Here is a 20,039-nt window from a genome sequence, read left to right as displayed (position 1 = left end):
ATCCAATGAGTAAATTAACCCTGAATGAATCAATGAAAGGGACTTGCCTGAGCACTCGTCTTCCTGACAAACCCCAGAGAGAATCCATCACCTGACTTAGTTCTTCCTAGACCAGCAGACCATTTCCCCCGCAGCACCTCTTCCTTCTCCAGTCATGTGTGGGTCATCCCTGCTCCACCACTCCCACCGAGCCCTCCCTATAGTCTCATGCATCTTGGGTTGCTGAGATTCTCAGAGGGATCGGGGTCCTCTGAACAATTGCAAAAATTAATGTTTTCCTACAAAGTAAATAGTGAGCAATTTGCCTGTGCTCCCTGTGAGGTTTTTGGTTTTATTTTTTAACGTTTTGAACAGATAATACATTTCTGGCTGGAAAATCAACCAATATAAAAAATTATACAGGAAAAATTTCTACCCCTACCCAGTCCTCTTTGGGTCCAACAACAGTCCCTCCCCCAGACTTGTAATCTCAGTTATTTTTCTGAGATGCAAATACAAGCAAAGGTGAACCTGTATTCTTAATCTCCCTACACTGCTTTGCACCTTGCTTTTATCACATTAATGTCTTAAAGTACATTCACAGCAATGCATCAGGAACCTTCTCATTTGTTTTAGAGCCACATCAGATTTCATTGTAAGAAAATTCCACAGTTTAAACTAACCCTCTCTTGATGGATGCTTGAGTTCTCTGCCTTGTTTTGCTAGTACAAACAATGCCTTAGTGAATAGCCTTGTACATAAGTCATTCTGCATGTATGCAAGTTTCCAATTGTTGATTGGAAAATGGGAAGAAGCCAGGTAGAGAAACCACTGAGTCTTGTAAGAACCGCAACCAGAAAAATAAAGTGTGAGAAGCACTGCTGGGGCAGGTGCCACAGGGCCTTGTGGCAGCAAATGTATCCTGAGAATTAGCCCCGGGACCCTGGTTGTGCCCAGCACGTGCTTGCATGTGGGACCTGTGGCCTGGGGAGTCTTCATGTAATTTTCTTCTTTTCGTTGTCTTGCCTACTTGGAAGTCTTGAGGTGAGCTCCCTGGCCTGAGACATTTCTGCTTTTCCCCAAGACTTGGATGGAAGGGAATGGTTGTGGGGCTTCTTTCCCAGGAGCCTGTGCACGTGGGGGCTGAGCATTCGCCTCCAGAGCCAGCTGAGCAGATCAGGCAAACGCTCTTGGAAGCAACGGCCTTTCGCATCAATACTTATTTGTTCTTGATGAGGAAAAACGATTCTGGCCTCCATTGAAAAAGAGAAAGCCTCCTCTTGTAAGTGCTCTTGGACAAGCGAGCACTTGTTTCGGAGTCATCTGCAAGTGCATGTGACCTGGAGACTCTGTGGGAAATGCCTGACTTGTGCAGCTTTGGTGTCCAGCTGTGCTTGGGAAGTGGTGCTCCAAATGTCAGAGGCAGAGGGCCCAAGCTTTTCCAGCACAGCCCACAGCTGGAAATGGTGCAAGCCTCATATTCGTTCTTTATGTTGGAGAAGAGGTTTCCGGACCTTGTTCATGACTTACTGAATGATTCAAAATCTCGAGCTCCGTGCTGGTGTCAGCATGTTTCCGCATCCACTAGTGCTGGGGAAATGCTGCCCCCAGACTGGAAACGTTTCTATCTGGGTTATATCCATGTTCAGAGAGTCAGTCTCTGGTTTTAGCAACCTGCCTTTGTGCCCAGCGTGGGTTTGGACCCATCTCATCTGGCAGTCACCTTCCCCTGGAGCCTCTCTCTTTCTTCAAGACAGAGCAGTTTTAGCCCAGTGGTTCAACCAGCATTGGCTGGTCCTGGGTGTGTGATTCTTGCTTCACAGACTGACTGGCTTTCTGACCTTGAACAGGTGACTCAAGCCTTTCTGGGCCTCAGGGGCTCATCAGGATGAAGGGGATTAAAAAACCCCACCTGCTTCCTAGCAGTTTAGGAGTCAGTGTTTGTGAAGTGCTCAGCGCAGTGCCCGCACATAATGACTGTCATTATATGGAATATTTACTCTTCTAATTATTATTCATTAAGAATGATTTATGGCCTCTTTTCCTTCCCCACTTTTTCATCACTCTGACCTTGTGTTTTTAGATGAATGGGTTTGTGTCTTTTTTGAACCCTGAGACTTGAACTCTTGGGGTCCTCCTCAAAGGAAATCCTAGTAATAACTATATTTTTACAGGTTCATTGAGATGTAATTTATATACCATAAAGTTTACCCACTGCATACAGCCAGGTCATATTTATAAATGTACGCAGCTGTGTGGTAGCTGCACAGCCCAGTTTTAGAATACTCTTGCATGCATGCAAGTTGCCAGTTGTGTCCGACTCTTTGCGACCCCATGGACTGCAGCATTCCAGGCTTCCCTGTCCATCACCAACTCCCAGAGCTTGCTCAAACTCATGTCTATCGAGTCGGTGATGCCAACCCGTCCCCTTCTGTCGTCCCCTTCTCCTTCTGCCTTCAATCATCCCCAGCATCAGGGTCTTTTCCAATGAATCTCTGGTTTCCTAGAATTTCTAGAACCCTGCTCCAGACTAACTGAATCCTATTTCCATGACTGGTAGTCTTTTGTCATTTTTTTAATTTAGCATAACGCCTTTTAGGTTTATCTATGCTATTAAATCTTTTTAAAATATTTATTTATTTGGCTGTGCTGGGTCTTAGTTGCTGCATGTGAGATCCTCCAGTTGCAGCATGCAGAATCTCTAGTTGTGATGTGCAACCTCTTAGTTGCGGCACATGGGATCTAGTTCCCTGGCCAGGGATCGAATTTGGGCTCCCTGCGTTGGGAACGTGGAGTCTTAGCCTCTGGACCACAAGGGAAGTCCCTATGCTATTGTATTTTGTTCCTTTCTATTGCTGAGTAGCTATACCATATTTTCTCCATCCTAATAACTATATAGTTGGATTTCTTTAATGGGAAAATGGGGAGAAAGAAGAAAATGGGGAAAATGTTTAAAAATATAGTAGTGTTCATACTCTAATTTTAGAAAAACGGAGGATATCATAGGATGGCGATCAGGGTTAAGTAAGCGAATCAGGAGAGGGGTGGACCAGGATCTGAAGGACACATCACAGAGTGTTGACAGCGGCTTCTCTGTGTGGTTGGGTCCATGAGTGCTTTGTGCTTTTGGCTCTCTCTCTTTGTTCCCCCTCTCCTTTTTAGTTTTTTGATAATAGCTCTGAGATATAATTCACACATCATAACATTCCCCCATTTTAAAATGTAGGATACAATGGCTTTTCCATATATTCACAGAGTTGTGCTACCATAGACAATTTTAGTTTGTTTTTTTTTAAAAAAAACCTAAAACCTAAGCAACTGCTTACTCCCTATAGATTTGCCTGTTTTAGATATTTCATATAAATTAAGCCATACAGTATATGGTCTTGTGTGACTGGCTTCTTTTAGCATAGTATTTTCAACATTTACCCATGGTGCAGCTTGTAGTAGTAATGACTTAATTATGAGCAGTAATTAATTAAATAATTACTAACAAAATAATTAATTCATCTTTTTTATTGCAGAGTGATTTCTATTATGTGGATGGATATACTACACTTTGTTTATTCTTCAGTTGGACATTTGGTTTGTCTCTACTTTTTGGTTGTCATAAATAATACTACCCCCTCTGTGCTTTGTCACTTTCTTTCCTCTAATGTACACAAGTATTGTTTTTGAAATTAAAAACAAAAATCTAAGATTTGGGGGAAAAATTGGTGTGGGTGACAAAGACTTTGATAAGAAGTAACTGAGGAATGTGAGGTGTGTGCTAACCTACTAGGTTAACATCCAACAGCCCAGAGTAAATGGAAGGGAGATCACCAGGTGGGCTCACATCTTACCATCAGAGAGACAGTGTTGGGGACTGAAGGAGACTCAGGCTGGAGAAGCAGAACAATCCCAGGGTCCCTAATATGGGTCTTGGGGTCAGCCAGACCTGGATTTGAATCCCAGTTCTGCTGCTCATTGCTGTGTGATCTTGGGAGAGTCACTTAACATCTCTGAGCCTTTATCATTAAAACCTGAGTGATAACTTCCCTCATTGATTATTGTGTTATTTTTGCCTTTTGTCTCTCCCTGGGGAAACCTTTGTAGGGCCATTCTCTACCAGGCCCTGCTCCAAGTGCCTGGGGGAAAGGTTTAAAATTCAATATCCTCTAGCCTCAGAGACCAGTTTGCCTGTGGCATAGCCCAAGCCTGGGTATTTTTAAGAAGCATCCTGGGGTAGTCTCTAGGATAGGCCGCCTGATGCTAAGAGCTGACTCACTGGAAAAGACCCTGATGCTGGAAAAGACTGAAGTCAGGAGCAGAAGAGGGCGACAGAGGATGAGATGGTTGGATGGCATCATCGACTGAATGGATGTGAGTTTGAGCAAGTTCTGGGAGATAGTGAAGGACAGAGAAGCCTGGTGTGCTGCAGTCCATGGGGTTGCAAAGAGGTCAGACACTACTGAGCAACTGAACTGATGAGAATAGTCTCTGTGCAGGGCACATTACACTAGACCCCAGATGGAGATGAGGTTGGGATATTTTGGTCAAAGTGCTTTATTTCATAAGTGGGCAGCCAAGACCTGGAGACCCCTTCCTGGCACATGGGGACCTAGGAGCCAGTCCCCCAGCCCAGGTCTGCCAGCCGCCCCTTCCCCTGAGGAGTCAGCAGCAGGTGGAGGGAGAAGGGTGCTCCCTGGCCTCTGCTCCCTTTCCAATAGAAAGGAAAAGTGGACAGATTCTGTGGTGTGGGTGGAAGTCTTTTCTTTCTAATCAATAAGCAAACAGTTCCTGGAGTTGCCCAACCTGGCCACAGGAATGTTTCCTGGGTTGCAGCCGTGGGAATAATCAATTAGCACCTCTATTCAGGCAGGCGGGTTGGGTGTTTGTGTATTTAACTGGCAGCCAGAAACTGGATAATAAAACTCCTCCAATTTAAGTGTGTAAGCCAGAGGGCTTCTTGTTCTCTTGGATGAAACCAAACCAGTTTCCCTCCTCCCTGTGACAGCAAAGAGGTCCCTGTGCACCTCTGCAGTGGGTAGGTGGCTAGCTCCTTCTTAACAATGGGGTTCACCTGCTTCACCTGCCTCCCTTTTTAAAATGAATGGCAATGAGATTCCTTTGCAGTTAGTGTCCACCCTGGAAACTGAAGCCAAGGCCTCGGTCTCAGACTTGAGAGAAGCAAGCCCTGCTTCTCCGGGTGAGACACCAGAGCCCCTCCCCCATCTAGGCAGGAAGATGGTGATTGAAGAGGGTGAGGTTTTTATCAATGGGTTCATTTTTGAACTGTCCAGGATAGGCCCAGAAAGGCAAAGGATTTCAAACTGAATTCTTTTCTAGCCCTGATCTCGAGGGCAGGTGGTCTGGGGAGGCCCCCTGGTCCTTCTAGACTGGAGGGACAGGAGCCAACGCCCTTCCCAGGCCTGTGTGGGACCCACGTGCTAGTGTTAACTCTCATTCCACTAGGACGTGAGCCCTGGGAGGGCAGCGATCACTACCTGGGTCTTCAGCCCTGGAACAGAGCCCAGTGAAAGTGGATATGCAGTGCTGAGCAGGCCACCTACTGCCCCTTGCTATGTGGCTCCGTCCCTTGGTCTGGCAAGCAGCCAGAAGCTGGGGCCATCTCTTCAAATGCTCCCCTCCTTTTTTTTTTCTAAATTATTTTATTATTCCTATTGTTGTGTGTGTGGTAGTCGCTCAGTTGTGTCTGACTCTTTGCGACCCCATGGACTGTAGCCCACCAGGTTTCTCTGTCCATGGAATTTCCCAGGTAAGAATACTGGAGTAGGTTCCCGTTTCCTTCTCCAGGGGATCTTCCTGACCCAGGGATCAAACCCGGGTCTCCTGCATTGCAGGCAGATTCTTTACCGTTTGAGCCACCAGGGAAGATTATTCATGTTCTGTATCCATGCAGTGGAATATTGTGTGTGTGTTAATTGTTATTTAGTTTATTTTTTGGCCACGCCTTTGTGGCATGTGGGATCTTAGTTCCCTGACCAGGGATCAGCCCATGCCCTCTTCAGTGGACACACGAAATCTTACCCACTGGACAGCCAGGGAAGTCCCTCAAGTGTCTCTTTTTGAGCCTTCCCTAAATGCATTTTAATTGTCCCCTCCAGCCCTGCTGCTGCAAAGAAGCTTGGAACCCCCTTTCCTATTTGTCTTTCTCTATTAACACTTTTCATTCTATTTGTTAATTATCTCTTCCCCACTGGAATGAAAGCCCCATGAGGACAGGATGTGTGCTTTGTTCATTGCTGTATTTCCCAGGCCTTAAAATGATGCTTGGCAACAAGTAAAGGCTCTGTAAATATTTGTTGAAGAAAGAATCCTGGAAGCAGTCCCTCAAAGGAAATGAAGCTGCCTCCTTCTACAGAAAGGGGAAAATGATACTTAGGGAGGTCGAAGTGACTTGTCTACAGTGGCACCTAAAAAAGTGAAGCTGGGGTTTGACCCTGTTCACACAAATGTAAAACTATACAAGTATTTGCACTGGCTTGTACCCAACTGTGGAAGTGCTGTTTGTGACATTTTTCACTGTGCTGATTGCGATGAGCATCCATGGTGTTTGCTGTCTGAGAATGTTCTGCATTAGCCCAAGCAGAAACACGATCTGGGAGCAAACATGCCTTGCTGGAGTGACCCAGGCAGCATGAGTGTAACCTTAAAGGTGGAGGAGTTCTCTGGTGGTCCAGTGGTTAAGAATCCACCTGCCAATGCAGGGAACACGGGTTCAATCCCTGGTCTGGGAAGATCCCCCATGCCACAGAACAACTAAACCCGTGTGCCAGAACTACTGAGCCTGTGCTCTAGAACCTGGGAGCCACAGCTACTGAAGTTCCATGCCGCAACTCCAAACGTTCGAGCGTTCCGCAACAGGACACACCACCACAGTGAGAAGCCCACACACCCCAACTGGAGAGTAGTCTCCGCTCGCTGCAGCTAGAGAAAGCCCACACGCAGCCGTGAAGATCCAGCACAGCCAAAAATAAAGAAATAAATACATACATCTTTAAAAAAGAGGGGGAGATCCAGGGTGATGATCACCCCTTTATCCTGTGGGCTTCTCTTCACAGGGCTCTGGGATAACTTGTCCTTCTAGCGCAGCCTCACCATTTTCTCTGCGCACGGTCGCCCCCTCCACCCCAGTCTGTTTGGATTGAAACAGAGAGGAGGAGACTTTGTTCCTTGCCTCCCTCCCCGGCAGCGCCAATTGTTGACATCTGTTTTTAGGGTGTGAGTTAAATAAAGACAGAGACCACTTATAATTTGTTCTGGGCAACAACATGCTGGGAGGCCAGGAGAAAGAACTCGATAAGCTTCACGAAAATAAACTTCCCTTGAAGATCCCGAACACCACAGATCTAGCACAGTCAAAACAAATAAGTATGAAAAATAAAATAAAATTTCCCATCCCTGGGATCCCATGGGAGCTGAGCTGCCTGTCGACAAGGGTGATTTGATGGGCTGCCGGCGCCCCAGCCGGGAACGCCCTGGGGGAGCACAACGCACAGACTCGTGGACACACCTGGGAGTTGTGCTTGTGCAACGTGATATTCCAAGCTGCTTATCTTCCCCAGAAAAAATGTCTGGGGGTTAAGTTGGCTGATCAAAGGAACTCTGACTTATTTCAACTTATGTAACGCAGTGACCTAAGGCAGAACATTCTTGAATCTTAAAACTTCCTCCTTTGCTTGGCTGTCTGGTTGTCCTTTTGTTTTTCTGAGGCCCCAGCCCTGGATTTCCAGGGTGTCACTTTCATCTTTCATTCGAGGAGGGGGTGGGGTGAGTGTGTGTGTCTTGTGGAGATAAGGACAGGGAAACTTGGCTATTTTTATTCCGGTTCCCCTCCACCTGTCCCATTCTGTCTTGTGAACTCGCTTCCCTGTGGCCATTCAGCTAGCAACCAGTCTCACAAATGGCTCATCAAAGCAGGAGGCAGGCTGCCTGGTGGTTAAGTGGTGCTGCCTGGTGGGGCATCAGACCACAGGCCCTGCCACTTCATAGCTAGTCTCTTGGTGAAGTCTCTTCACTGAGACTTCTAAGCCCACTTCCTCATTTAGAAGCCAGGGCTGCTGCTGGACTCTCTCCACCAGGGCTGCTATGTCTAGTCAGGCTGTTAGGTGGTGTTACTGCCCATAGTTCTCAGTAACAAGTGGGCACACATGAGTGTAGATTTATCGGGGCTGAAATGATAGTCTTCCTGGTCTAACTTGAATCTCAACATTGCCCGAGTGTGGACAAACTGGAGGCCTCATCATCCTTTCCAGTACTCTTGCCTGGAGAATCCCATGGATGGGGGAGCCTGGTAGGCCACAGTCCATGGGGTCGCTGGGAGTTGGACGCGACTGAGCGACTTCACTTTCACTTTTCCCTTTCATGCACTGGAGAAGGAAATGGCAACCCACTCCAGTATTCTTGCCTGGAGAATCCCAGGGACGTCGGAGCCCGGTGGGCTGCCGTCTATGGGGTCGCACAGAGTCGGACACGACTGAAGCGACTTAGCAGCAGCAGCAGCATCATCCTTTCTCTCCCAGTGTTTTTGAAACATTGAATTACATTTTCTGCTGAGCACGGGTGCCTATTAAACCTGGAATGGCTAGTAATTTCATGAACACCCACCAAAGGAAGACATTCCAGTCACCCAGTGCATCAAAGAAAATGGAACCTAGAAAGAAACTTTCTAGTTGGTGGTACCCATGGAGATTTAGGGCTTTGTGGTTGGAGTTAGAAACACTGTGGCTCTTTAGCAAAGCAAACACCTGCCCAGCCAGACATACATACATGTCTGTCTCCCAGGGTTCCTTTCATCCATCAAGTAAGACTTCTTGTTCCTAATCTTGAGTATTTAAGTTAGAAACCAAAGCCCTTGGTTTGGGGGTGGACAATGGCAGTGTGGCCCCCAGGATCTCCAAGAGCCTCAGAAAGCTTTTTATCTTGCCCTTGAGATCGCATGTAAAATTTTCTCATCTGATGCTTTGTTCCAGTGGTCCCTGAAATAAAAACAAATGCAGTGTTCTTTGGTGTTAGCCATAGAAAACGCCTCCTGCAGAGAGGGAGACATCCCAGAAGGCGCCTCTTTGTGTGTGTTGTGGGGAAAACCCTACTTGCAGGTAGTTGCTTCTGAGAGACCGGGTGATCCTGCTCCTTACCAAATAACTATGGGTAGCTGAATCTGATGGCAGGCCCCGTCCTTACATTTCCCTAAAATATATGGAGGCTTTGGAGACTGTCTTGTTCCTACCCACTCACATTCCAGTTGGGCGGGGGTGAGAGAAGAAACGGGAGCCTTCAGGCAGGACTGTTTGTGGCACGACGCAATTCCAAGCAAAGAATGTTGCCGCCCTAGGACTACAAAGCTTTTCATGGACTTGGGTTTCCTTTGTATTTGAACTTCAGGCATCTCTTCCAGGGGTCCTCAGGTTAAGCTACTACTTCTGCCGAATACCCAAGAAAATGGGGCACTTGTAGGATGAATGACAACTTACAGGAGTCACAGTGTGCTAAAGATGCTTTTTAGAATGTACACACATATATATTTTGTTTGTTTGGCTGCGTGGCTGCACCGGGTCTTAGTTGTGGGATCTTTTGTTGTGGCATGCAAATTCTTGGTTGGAAGCACAGAGTCTTTAGCCACTGGACTATGAGGAAATCCTTAAAGGTACTTGTTACGTCACTCTTCTTTTTGTCGTTTTAAAAAGTGACTCACTGTAATTGTAACATACCGTACAATACAAAAATGTTTCAGGAAGTTATGTTTTTAAAAACTGCCTCCAACTGTACCTCTTTCAACCTTCCCTCCACCTCCACTCAAATTACTGTCAACCTCCTGCTGTGTAGAATTCCAACTGCTCTGGAATGTCTTTTTTCATGGGTTTTTTTTTTTTTTTTTCCAACATAAGTATTCCATCCCCATTTTGCAAATGGAAATAGTAGTGAAGAACACTCACTCTGGGATCTGACAGCCAGGCCCCTCCTCCCACCAGCCTTTAATTCAGGGCAAAGAAAATGGGACTGGTGATACCTACACCACAGGATGGCCTGGGGTGGGGGATTCAATCAGAAAACTGGACATTAGGAGCACAGGACAAGAGTCTGATTTGTAAAGACAGGCCTGAGGCAGAGTGGTCTGGAGTGTGAACTCTCAGACTTACCTAAGTCCCAGTCCAGGCTCTGCCACTTAGTAACTGCCTCAGTTTCCCCATCTATAAAAAGGGGACACTGATGATAGCAAATTCACAGAGTTCTGGGATTAAATGAGTTAGTATTTGTGAAGTGCTAAGACTAGAACCTGACACATAATGTTCTCACATGTTTAGATATTAAGAAAATAGTGAATAAAAGGTAGTTGAAGCTGTTGAATCTAGTTTTTGATGGTGATAAAGATGTTATTGTGGTGAAAAGATCTTCCCATTTAGACATGGCCAGTGGGTTCTCGGCTCTTGTCATTAGGATCTAGTTTCGAAACCAAGTGAGCAAATAGACTGATTTAGGAAAGGACAACCTGCTGGTTTAATACTTAGTCCTTTGCTGTCTTTTTTATTTAACTTTTTATTTTAGAGATGCCCAAGTAGGACTTCCCTGGTGGTCCAGTGGTTGAGATTCTTCCACTACCAGGGACGAGAGTTCAATCCCTGGTCAGGGAACTAAGACATGCCGTGCAGTGCAGACAGAAAAAAAAACACTTTTTTTTTTTTTTAAAGAAATGTTCAAATACACCCAATCCTCATATACTGATCCTCTGGTTTCTACAGTTTGCCAGTCTTGTTTCCCCCTACATGCTGGCGTTAGTGTTCCCTGTGGCTCTGAGACACTCTCCAGCCCTTGCCAGGGTTGAAGCCAGCTTCCCAGAGCCTTCTCAGAACTGGAGATCCCCTCAGTCTTTTCTGTAATTTCTGGCTAATCAGCCCAGAGTCTCAGGTTGCACAGAAAGATAATGGGCCTTAATGAGCACCTGGAAATTCAGGTTGGGCCTGCCTGTGGCGCATACACTACTTCTGTCGCTTATCACAGGGCAGGGCTTAGCCACCATTAAGGCAAGATGCCCCACAGCAGGTTAAGAGCCTTGCATTAAGTTATTTGCAAAACCATTTTCATTTTTTCAGGCTGCCACCCTTGGCAAGTCCAATCATGCTCGTCCCAGCTCTCACTGCCCAGATCTGGGCCGGCTGGGAACAGAATTCAGTGTGGAAAATGAGGGCGGCTCTTGTTCCCTGATTATATGGTGAGCCCCCCAAACACAGCCCCGTGGCCCCATTGTTTCTGCTGGGGTGTGGTTGGGAGAAGGTTGTGATCACATTCACTGTCTTAGTTAATTTCACAAAAGCTTGAAGAGGTGGGCTTAGTCAGTGGTGGTGTCCTTCAGGTGCCAGTAGAAAGAACTGAAGCCCAGAGAGGTTAAGCATTTTGTAAGGTTACTCCGCGAGAACATGGCAGAATCTGGGTTTATATAATCAATCCAGTCACAGACTCGGAGACTCTTTCTTCTTGTCAACCTCTTCCTGTCATTTTTTAAAATCCTTGCTATGCTCACCCCTCCCCAACCCCTTCAAATTTGGGAAATCAGTTGTCGAACCAGACTAAAAGGTGAGGATAGGCATGTGGCATGGTTTTGATTTTTTTTTTTTTAAACAAACTGGCAAAGGAGGGTTCAGGGAGTGATTGAGACTAGGTTACTCATATTAAGGGCCATCCCAACTCTGCTGTTCACTAGTTATAGGGGTCAAACAAATGTCTTAACCTCTGTGAGCCTCAGTTTCTTCATCTACAAAATGGGAATAATCATGGTGCTTATCCTCCTGCCCGCTAACAAGGTCTTATTTTCTCTGGCAAGGGTGGGGCTGTTGGTGTCAGAAAAGTTGGCAATGGTGGCCCCTAGTGGAACAAATGAAAACTGCAGCCCAGGCACCATAACCGACTTGAGGGCTTTCTGGCAGGGACCTGATCCATGTCCATGTAGAAGTGTCTATGCTGTGCTTCATCTAGCCATGTAAAATAGGCAAAGAACAGGACTTTTTTTTTTTTTTTTTAATAAAAGATCTCTTGGAAAAACTAGAAATTGCACTGGAGGACTGAGGGACAATTATTTGAAAGGGAGAACAGACTGATTTGAATTTCCCAGAAGGAACTTTCATCGACTGTTCCTTCTGCCTGGAAGGCCCTTGAGCCAAGGTTTCTACAAGGCTGACTCCTTCAGGTCTCAGCTCAGACACCTAAAACTTCAGAGAGGCCAGCTTTCACCATCCAGTAAAAGTTATACACTCCCCACACTTCTTCTCCATCACTCTTCCCCCTCCTTCACTCTTATATTATCCTCTTTTTAAATTCCTTTATGTCTAGCATTTGTCAATACCTAAGATTCAGTTTTGTCCATCTTTCACAATTTAGTATAAGCTCAATGGAAGCAGGTGCCTTGCCTGTCTATTCACAATTTTGTCCTTACTGCCCAGCACAATTTCTGACAAATTATTTGATGGAAACTTGTTAAATGAGTCCTTTGGGACTCTGATGTTTAATGCAGACACTTTTCCCCACAGCTTCTCCAGCATTGGGCATTAATACTTTTTAAGTTTTAATACTCTAATGACTGTGAAGTTTTAGGTAGCTTTGTCTCTAAGCCACTGATCATAAGTTCCCTCATCCAAGTAGACCTGTCTTTTGCATTTGTCTCACTGTACTGTATGATCAGGTTGAAGATTTTTCTATGAAATCTTCACTGTCTCCCCTGACAGTGATGAGTTTCTCCACTGGGTGGTCTCAGATTGCAAGCAGGCATTACCTCTCAATGCCTCAGAAAATAAGCATATAATCAGTTCTAAATGAATATCTGCCATTATCAATGTATTTTGTGGAATACTGAATAAATGAAGTGTCTAGTATGTGCCAGGCACTGTTCTGTGTATCTTAAAACAACCCTAGGAAGTTCAGTTCAGTTCAGTCGCTCAGTCGTGTCCGACTCTCTGCGATCCCATGAATTGCAGCATGCCAGGCCTCTCTGTCCATCACCAACTCCTGGAGTCCACCCAGACCCATGTCCATTGAGTCAGTTATGCCATCCAACCATCTCATCCTCTATCGTCCCCTTCTCCTCCCGCCCTCAATCCTACCCAGCATTAGGGTCTTTTCCAATGAGTCAACCCTTCGCATGAGGTGGCCAAAGTATTGGAGTTTCAGCTTCAACATCAGACCTTCCAATGAACACCCAGGATTGATCTCTTTTAGGATGGATTGATTGGATCTCCTTGCAGTCCAAGACACTCTCAAGAGTCTTCTCCAACACCACAGTTCAAATGCATCAATTCTTCGGCGCTCAGCTTTCTTCACCGTCCAACTCTCACATCCATACATAACCCTAACCCTAGGAAGTAGTTGTTGTCAAATACCTTCAGTCTACAGATGAGTAAATTGGAGCACCGAGAGATTCAGTGATGTGCCCAAGGTGTCAGAGCTAATAAGCAGAGCTGGGACTTGAGCCCTATCCTTGACAGTAAATAAGACCATGTTTGAAGAGTGAGCACTATGATTATCCTCATTTTGAAGATGAAGAAAAGAAAGTGAAAGTCTCTCAGTCGTGTCTGACTCTTTGTGACCCCTTGGACTGTAGTCTACCAGGTTCCTCTGTCCATGGAATTCTCCAGGTCAGAATACTTGAGTGGGTAGCCGTTCCCTTGTCCAGGGGATCTTCCCAACCCAGAAATCAAACCCAGGTCTCCCGCATTGCTGGAGCATTCTTTACCAGATGAGCCACAGGGAAGCCCGATGAAGAGACTGAGGTTAAAAAATTTGCCCAAGCCCCTCTCTTCCCTTCTGTGGCCGTTGCTGTAGCTACAGCAGCCAAAATGAAATTCAATCCCTTTGTGACTTCTGACCAAAGCCAGAATCAAAAAAGGCATTTCAATGCACCTTCCCACATCCGCAGGAAAATTATGTCTTCTCCTCTTTTTAAAGAGCTAAGACAGAAGTACAATGTTCGATCCATGCCTATCCAAAAGGATGATGAAGTTCAGGTTGTACGAGGGCACTACAAAGGGCAGCAAATTGGCAAAGTAGTCCAGGTTTACAGGAAGAAATACGTCATCTACATTGAACAAATGCAGCGGGAGAAGGCTAATGGCACAACTGTCCATGTGGGCATTCACCTCAGCAAGGTGGTTATCACCAGACTAAAACTGGACAAAGACTGCAAAAGATCCTCGAATGTAAAGCCAAATCTGTCCAAGTAGGACAGGAAAAGGGCAAATATAAGGAAGAAACAATTGAGAAGATGCAGGAATAAAGTCATCTTGTCTACAGCTTTCATTAAAAACTGTTAAAATGAAAAAAAAAAAAAAATTTGCCCAAGCCCTTACTCTTAACCATTATGCCCTGCTGGCTTCCTCTTATTATCTGCCACTGTTTATTGAAATGTAAACTGTTTGCTTATTTATGCATTTATTTTTAATTTTGGCTGCACGGGCTCTTTGTTGAGGCTCAGTAGCTGTGGGCTTAGTTACCCTGTGACATGTGGGATCTTAGTTCCCCAATCAGGGATTGAACCTGTGTCCCCTGCATTGGAAGTAGATTGTTTACCCACTGGACCACCAGGGAAGTCCCTACACTGTTTATTTGAATGCAGTTAATCCATAGTATCTCACTGTACCTCAGTCTCTAACTTTTGGACTCAATAGGTATTCTGTCTCAGTTATTTTTCACATTATCAAGAGTCGTCTGAAGGAGAGGCCCTTTTTTGTTATTGAGAAGGAGAAGTTACTTTCTCAGCAGGTTGCTGTTCTCAGTCTCCAAGTAGATGAGGAAAGAATCACCACAGTTAAGTCGCCCTGGACGTGTGAAGATGGGACCCACTGCTTTGTTATCTTTGCTGTTTGTCACCAGACTGTGGTTTGTTTCCCTTGTGCCTGTTTTGTGTGAGTTAGACTTTTAGTGGGTGAATGAAGTTCAATTTCTAGAAAAGGAATGCTGTTTCATCCCCCCAGTTTTCTAATCACTGTCATTTATGCCCTGCAGTGAGTTTTGAAGGATGTGCTGGCCTACCAAGGACAGTCTATGTTTCTGACGACACCCGATTCAAAGTGCACACAGATGGCGTGGTTACAGTCAAACGCCCTGTGCACCTTCATCATCCAGAGCTAAGTTTTCTTATCCATGCCTGGGACTCTACCCACAGGAAGCTCTCCACCGAAGTGACACTGAAGGTGGCAGCGCCCCACCGTCACCACCACCATCATCATGTAAGTTGGAGTGTTTCTTGGAAGTTCACTGTTGTTTTAGTCTGCTGCTTAATCCAGGTTTCTCAGCCTTGGCACTATTTACATTTGGGGCTGGATAATTTCTGTGGGGATTACGGGGATGTCCTCTGTGCTCTGTGAGGTTTAGCAGCATCCCTGGTCTTAACTGCTAGAAGCTAGTAACACTGCCTGCTGTGACAACCAAAATTGCCGCCAGATACTGCCAGTGCCCCCTGGGGGTAGAGGGACGGGATGCGAAATAGCCGCATGGTCTAACTGAACTAATTCTTGCTGTTAATTTGTTATTGTTGTTGGGCTGATGGCAAAATACACTGCCTTATTTCTGCAGATAGTGTAGAATAAGGGTAAGGGCATGGATTCTGTCTGGGATTGAGTACGAGCCCTTCCACTGGGGAGTTATTTATTTTTAAAATATTTATTTATTAACTGTGCCAGGTCTTAATTATGGCACTTGAGATGTTTAGTTGCATCCAACATGCGAACTCTTAGTGGCAGCATGTGGGATCTAGTTCCCTAGTGCCCTGACCTGGGCCCCCTGCATAGGGAACATAGAGTCTTAGCCACTGGACCACTGGGAAGTCCCATGGGAGAGTTATTTAATCTGTCTGTGCTTGAATTTATCTGTAAAATGGAGATGATACTGACTACATAAATTAATACTTGTAAGATGCTGAAACTATGGAAGGCATATAACAAGTAGTCAGTCATTTTTAACTTTTCTGCTCATTGTCTACCTGGAGGAAGAATTTATACAAAGTCAGTTTTCTGGTCATTTTGCTCTTCATGTCTCTAGTGGGAAAGGTCTTGGCAAAGAAGGGGAGGAATCACCGCAAATCTTTGCCTGATTGGATTGCAGTCTCCACAAGTTCCTTCCCCACTGAATTTGCAATGCCTGGCCCTTGGGTCTGGCACATACCAGGAGCCCAGAGTGGACAGATGGGTGGATTGGCCACAGAGGAAAGGATATAAGTCTGCTCAGGTTCTTGGCAAGAATGTTTCTGAAATGTTACCCAAAGCCAGATGCCTTTGCCAGTTTCTAAACTGCTCGCATAGTGCTTCCTATTGAACGTCTCTCTAGGGGGCTGTTCTAGTTGTATCCTGGGATTGTGGAAGTGTTGTAAGTGCCAAGGCCTTTCGGACTGGCTCTAGTTTTTCTCCCTGAAGACTGCTGAGATTCTAAGAATTTAATACTCCTGGGAGATCTTGTTTTTCTCCCTAGTGTAATTGGACAGACCAGAAAAATGGGGAACTTGGTAGAACTAAATTAACATAGCTTCCTGACTCAAGTCTCCAACTGATGCCATCATTCATTTTAGTCCTATCTGGTAAGTTCTTGCTAGATAGTGGTGCATGGAGGCCACTTATGAGCCAAGATGGAAACAAGGTTGGTCTTTCAACTTTACTTCTCCACCTTTGCCATCTGTCTTCATGATTAGGTTCAAATACATATTATAGAAAAGCACAGATTGCAGTGGTTTATGTAAAACAATATTTGTCTTTCAAGTTTAGGCAATTCAGATGTAACTTGTGACCATTATTGAGACTCTTACAGTCATCAGGAGGCTAGGTTCATTCTTTATTTTTTATTCTGTCATCCTTAGCACATAAATGGCTTCTGTCCTCAATGGTACCTCATGGTCCAAGATGGCTGCTGGAGCTCCAGTCATCACATCTTTCCTCTGGACAGTAGGAAGTTGAACGGGATGAATTCCCAAAGTGTATCACTTAGTTGTCCACCTTTTAAAGAAGGCTTTGTGGAATTTTGAAGCAGTATTTCCTCTTACATCTCATTAGTCAGAACTTGGCTTCATGGTCATACCTAGCAACAGGTGTAGTACAGGAAATATAGTTTTACTTGGGTACATTGTTGGATTATATATTTAATCTTGAGAGAGAGCATGGGAGAAAGGGAAAGAAACAGATTTTTGTTTTTAAAAAAGAATAGATATTGAGTAAAAGTGAAAGTCTCTCAGTTGTGTCCGGCTCTTTGTGACTCCATGGACTATAACCTGCCAGACCCCTCTGTCCATGGAATTCTTAAGGCAAGAATACTGGAGTGGGTAGCCATTCCCTTCTCCAGGGGATCTTCCCAACCCAGGCATCGAACCCGGGTCTCCCACATTGCAGGTGAATTCTTTACCATCTGAGCCACCAGGGAAGCCCGGATGGTAAGGTGGCAAGTCTGCCACAACTGGTTTGAGGTTGACTTTGGTTTGTCTCTAGTCCAAAGCACTCTTGTGGTGCCAGGTGGCCCTACATTGCAAGGGGTGATAATCTTACCTCTCTTTTCATACATATAAGAATAGATCCTATATATCTATATCAAAACATCACATGGTATACCTTAAATAGAAACAGTTTTTTATTTTTTCAGTTATACCTCAAGAAAGCTGGGGGAGGACTATAAATAGATCTAACTTTCTAGTTCTTTCTCTTAGGTTGGATAAGTTTTCCGGTATGGTATCCTTTTTTTCCTGAGGGATGGATCCCATGTTCAGTTTGTTTATGCTTAGGCATGATTCCCTTTAATTTAACACATGATGGAAGTTCCCTGGTGGCCTAGTGGTTAGGATTCTGGGTTTTCATTGGCAAGATCCCAGGTTCAATCCCTGGTCATGGAACTAAGACCCTGCAAGCTGCATGGCACAGCTAAATAAATAAATAAATAAATATCTTAAAAAAAAATAATGATTTAATACATAAAGATGTTAATGTTATGTTTTGCCAGCATTCAGTTCAGTCGCTCAGCCGTGTCCAACTCTTTGCGACCCCATGAATTGCAGCACGCCAGGCCTCCCTGTCCATCACCAACTCCCGGAGTCTACCCAAACCCATGTTCATCGAGTCGGTGATGCCATCCAACCATCTCATCCTCTGTCGTCCCCTTCTCCTCCCGCCCCCAATCCTACCCAGCATTAGGGTCTTTTCCAATGAGTCAACCCTTCGCATGAGGTGGCCAAAGTATTGGAGTTTCAGCTTCAACATCAGACCTACCAATGAACACCCAGGATTGATCTCTTTTAGGATGCATTGATTGGATCTCCTTGCAGTCCAAGGGACTCTCAAGAGTCTTCTCCAACACCACAGTTCAAAAGCATCAATTCTGCGGTGCTCAGCTTTCTTCACCATCCAACTCTCACATCCATACATGACCACTGAAAAAACCATAGCCTTGACTAGATGGACTTTTGTTGGCAAAGTAATGTCTCTGCTTTTCAATATGCTATCTAGGTTGGCCATAACCTTCCTTCCAAGGAGTAAGCGTCTTTTAATTTCATGGCTGCAGTCACCATCAGCAGTGATTCTGGAGCCCAAAAAAATAAAGTCTGACACTGTTTCCACTGTTTCCCCATCTATTTCCCATGGAGTAATGGGACCAGATGCCATGATCTTAGTTTTCTGAACATTGAGCTTTAAGCCAACTTTTTCACTCTCCTCCTTCACCTTCATCAAGAGGCTGTTTAGTTCTTCTTCACTCTCTGCCATAAGGGTGGTGTCATCTGCATATCTGAGGTTATTGATATTTCTTCCGGCAATCTTGATTCCAGCTTGTGTTTCTTCCAGCCCAGCATTTCTCATGATGTACTCTGCATATAAGTGAAATAAGCAGGGTGACAATATACAGCCTTGACGTACTACTTTTCCTATTTGGAACCAGTCTGTTGTTCATGTCCAGTTCTAACTGTTGCTTCCTGACCTGCATACAGGTTTCTCAAGAGACAGGTCAGATGGTCTGGTATTCCCATCTTTTTCAGAATTTTCCACAGTTTATTGTGATCCACACAGTCAAAGGCTTTGTCATAGTCAATAAAGCAGAAATAGATGTTTTTCTGGAACTCTCTTGCTTTTTTGATGATCCAGCAGATATTGGCAGTTTGATCTCTGGTTCCTCTGCCTTTTCTAAAACCAGCTTGAACATCTGGAAGTTCACGGTTCACGTATTGCTGAAGCCTGGCTTGGAGAATTTTGAGCATTACTTTACTAGCATGTGAGATGAGTGCAATTGTGCGGTAGTTTGAGCATTCTTTGGCATTGCCTTTCTTTGGGATTGGAACGAAAACTGACCTTTTCCAGTCCTGTGGCCACTGCTGAGTTTTCCAGATTTGCTGGCATATCAAGTGTAGCACTTTCACAGCATCACCTTTGAGGATTTGAAATAGCTCAACTGGAATTCCATCACCTCCACTAGCTTTGTTCGTAGTGATGCTTTCTAAGGTCCACTTGACTTCACATTCCAGGATGTCTGGCTCTAGGTGAGTGATCACACCATCGTGTTTATCTGGGTCATGAAGATCTTTTTTGTACAGTTCTTCTGTGTATTCTTGCCACCTCTTCTTAATATCTTCTGCTTCTGTTAGGTCCATACCATTTCTGTCCTTTATCGAGCCCATCTTTGCATGAAATGTTCCCTTGGTATCTGTAATTTTCTTGAAGAGATCTCTAGTCTTTCCCAATCTGTTGTTTTCCTCTATTTCTTTGCACTGATCGCTGAGGAAGGCTTTCTTATCTCTCCTTGCTATTCTTTGGAACTCTGCATTCAGATGGGAATATCTTTCCTTTTCTCCTTTGCTTTTCGCTTCTCTTCTCTTCCCAGCTATTTGTAAGGCCTCCTCAGACAGCCAGCATAGTGTTCATCATTATTTATTATCACTCTCTGAAAGTGTTCTGTAATCTTGATGTCAGCAAAGTATGCTCTTTGCCTTCCTCTTCATATGGCAAATGAATTTGCATTCATACATCAAGGTCTGTTTGCTCACCACGGCTGTGCAAGATGGTCATTTTTAGGCTTAAGATACAGTATCGAGAATCAGTTTAATATTGGTTCCT

The 20,039-nt window shown here is 44.9% G+C and overlaps 1 protein-coding gene and 1 pseudogene across 1 annotated transcript in view; both read left to right on the top strand.

Moving 5' to 3' along the window:
• Positions 1-20,039, top strand: part of CDH1 (cadherin 1) — a 105,144-nt gene that overhangs the window by 63,702 nt on the left and 21,403 nt on the right. Inside the window, exon 6 of the mRNA XM_081512815.1 lies at positions 14,971-15,194. Coding sequence (XP_081368941.1) covers positions 14,971-15,194 — 224 coding nt within the window. The remainder of the gene's footprint in view (positions 1-14,970; positions 15,195-20,039) is intronic.
• Positions 13,806-14,285, top strand: LOC145514626 (large ribosomal subunit protein uL24 pseudogene; annotated as a pseudogene).

The sequence above is a fragment of the Giraffa tippelskirchi genome, chromosome 7 (genome assembly GCF_054371585.1).
Source record: "Giraffa tippelskirchi isolate mGirTip1 chromosome 7, T2T-mGirTip1v1.2.pri, whole genome shotgun sequence".
Lineage (NCBI taxonomy): Eukaryota > Metazoa > Chordata > Mammalia > Artiodactyla > Giraffidae > Giraffa > Giraffa tippelskirchi.
Note: the sequence above shows the minus strand (reverse complement) of the source record. Positions and strands in the feature narration are given on the sequence as shown.